Source organism: Aquarana catesbeiana, linkage group LG02 (assembly GCF_042186555.1).
Source record: "Aquarana catesbeiana isolate 2022-GZ linkage group LG02, ASM4218655v1, whole genome shotgun sequence".
Lineage (NCBI taxonomy): Eukaryota > Metazoa > Chordata > Amphibia > Anura > Ranidae > Aquarana > Aquarana catesbeiana.
In genome coordinates, this window is record NC_133325.1 from 9,126,525 (window position 1) to 9,128,365 (window position 1,841).

At 47.0% G+C, this 1,841-nt stretch overlaps 1 protein-coding gene across 1 annotated transcript; it reads left to right on the forward strand.

The window, feature by feature from the left end:
- The first annotated feature begins 516 nt into the window (after positions 1-516).
- LOC141129581 (olfactory receptor 52E8-like) lies at positions 517-1,467 on the forward strand. The gene has a single exon (XM_073617678.1). The coding sequence runs from the start codon at positions 517-519 to the stop codon at positions 1,465-1,467; it is 951 nt and encodes a 316-aa protein (XP_073473779.1).
- The last annotated feature ends 374 nt before the right edge of the window (positions 1,468-1,841 follow it).

A 1,841-nucleotide genomic window follows, 5' to 3' on the forward strand; every position in this document is an offset into this window, starting at 1 on the left:
CTCTATGGTTTCCTGGGTCACTGGGGAAGGGATTCAGTTGGATCCTGTTGCCCTATGTGACTCTGGCAGCCATCTTGGGTCAAGCAGAACCTATTTAAAGACCTGCCTCCCAGGTTTGGTGCACTTTATTTGAGTGCAGGGTTGTATCTGCCGCAAAGCAAACAAGGCGTTCGCCATGGGCGGCATTCTTCAGGGGGGTGGCGGCACTGACCCCCCAAGGCAGAAGGGACACTATCAGCAGTGGCGTCACTATGGGGGTGTGGGGTGTGCAGACTGCACTTCACACCGACCTTCTGACAGTCTCATATTTAAGCTCCTCTCCTGGTGACCAAGCTGCAGCTGCCAATACTCCGGTGATGGCACCCGGTGGTCACCTCTAGGTTTAGGTTTGCATCGTTACTTTCACGCTAAATCACATGTCGGGTCCAAATTGTAGGTTATTGGTGGACCTTTACTATCACCAAGGATGCTCATTCTTGACTTCTTTTTAATGCAGGCATTCGGAATACCCAGGAAATGTGGAACTCCACCAGCTTCCACCCAGATTATTTCCTCCTGATAGGAATTCCTGGCCTGGAGGACTCACATCTCCTGATCTCCATTCCATTCTCCATCATGTATGTTTTGGCACTTTTGGGAAACTCAATGCTAATACTGGTCATCTCAACCAATGAGATTCTTCACCAGCCAATGTATATCTTCCTGATGATGTTGGCATTCTGTGACACCCTCTTGAGCTCCACCACCGTTCCGAAGACCCTCAGCATTTTCTGGTTTGATTCTCATGAGATCTCCTTCAACGGATGCCTGACTGAGGTGTTCTTCATCCATTTCACTTTTGGCATTGAATCATCCATTCTGCTCCTTATGGCCTATGACCGTTACTGCGCCATCTGCCACCCTTTAACATATGCTGCCACCCTCACCAACTCCTTCATAGTCAAGGCGACCACGATAGCTGTTTTAAGAGTTTTCAGCATGGCAGTACCATTCGTCTTTCTACTCAAAAGATTACCTTTCCAGCAAAGCAACGTGATAGAGCACACCTATTGTGAGCACATGTCGGTGGCAAAGCTGGCTTCTGCCGACATATTAGTCAATACGGTGTATGGGCTGATGACAATTTTTACTTCACCTGGTGCAGACATGATCCTTATTGTACTGTCCTATAGTGCAATAATCCTAGCAGTTCTGAGGCTCCCATCCTCCGAGGATCGGTTCAAGGCCTTCAATACATGCGTCTCTCACATCTGTGTGATTATTCTCTTCTACATCCCGGCGTTTTTTTCTTTTATAGCTCACAGGGTCGGCCACAAATACATTTCGTTGCAGTTCCACATTATTTTTGCTAACCTCTATGTCCTCATTCCACCGATGATGAACCCAATCATCTACGGCGTAAGAACGAAAGAAATACGGGAGAGGACGCTTGTCATATTTTCCAGACTGACCAGTAATAGACAATGAGTGGTGACCTTCCTCCAAGAGCGCCGGTGGCAAAGAGATGATTCTTATCTCAAGCTTGCTGTATACATTGGGGAGAGAAAATTTCCAGTGTTCCTCAATCTTACATCTGTAGCGCTTCCCCCCTCCCCAAGGAGCCGCTGGTTAAGATGGGTTCTCTGTTTCTGGCCTTGACCTTCTCAAAGATCTCAGCCCCCCTGGCCACCAGGCTTTGTATACAAACACACAGCATCACAGAGGAATTCCTAACAGTAATACCAGTACCCAACTATGATGCTACATTTATGGAAAGCGGGCAGAGAGGCAATTTGAAAAAAACTAATTTAATACAGTGCGTTGTCATAAAATACATTTGGTAAAGGCAGGTAGACACAAAA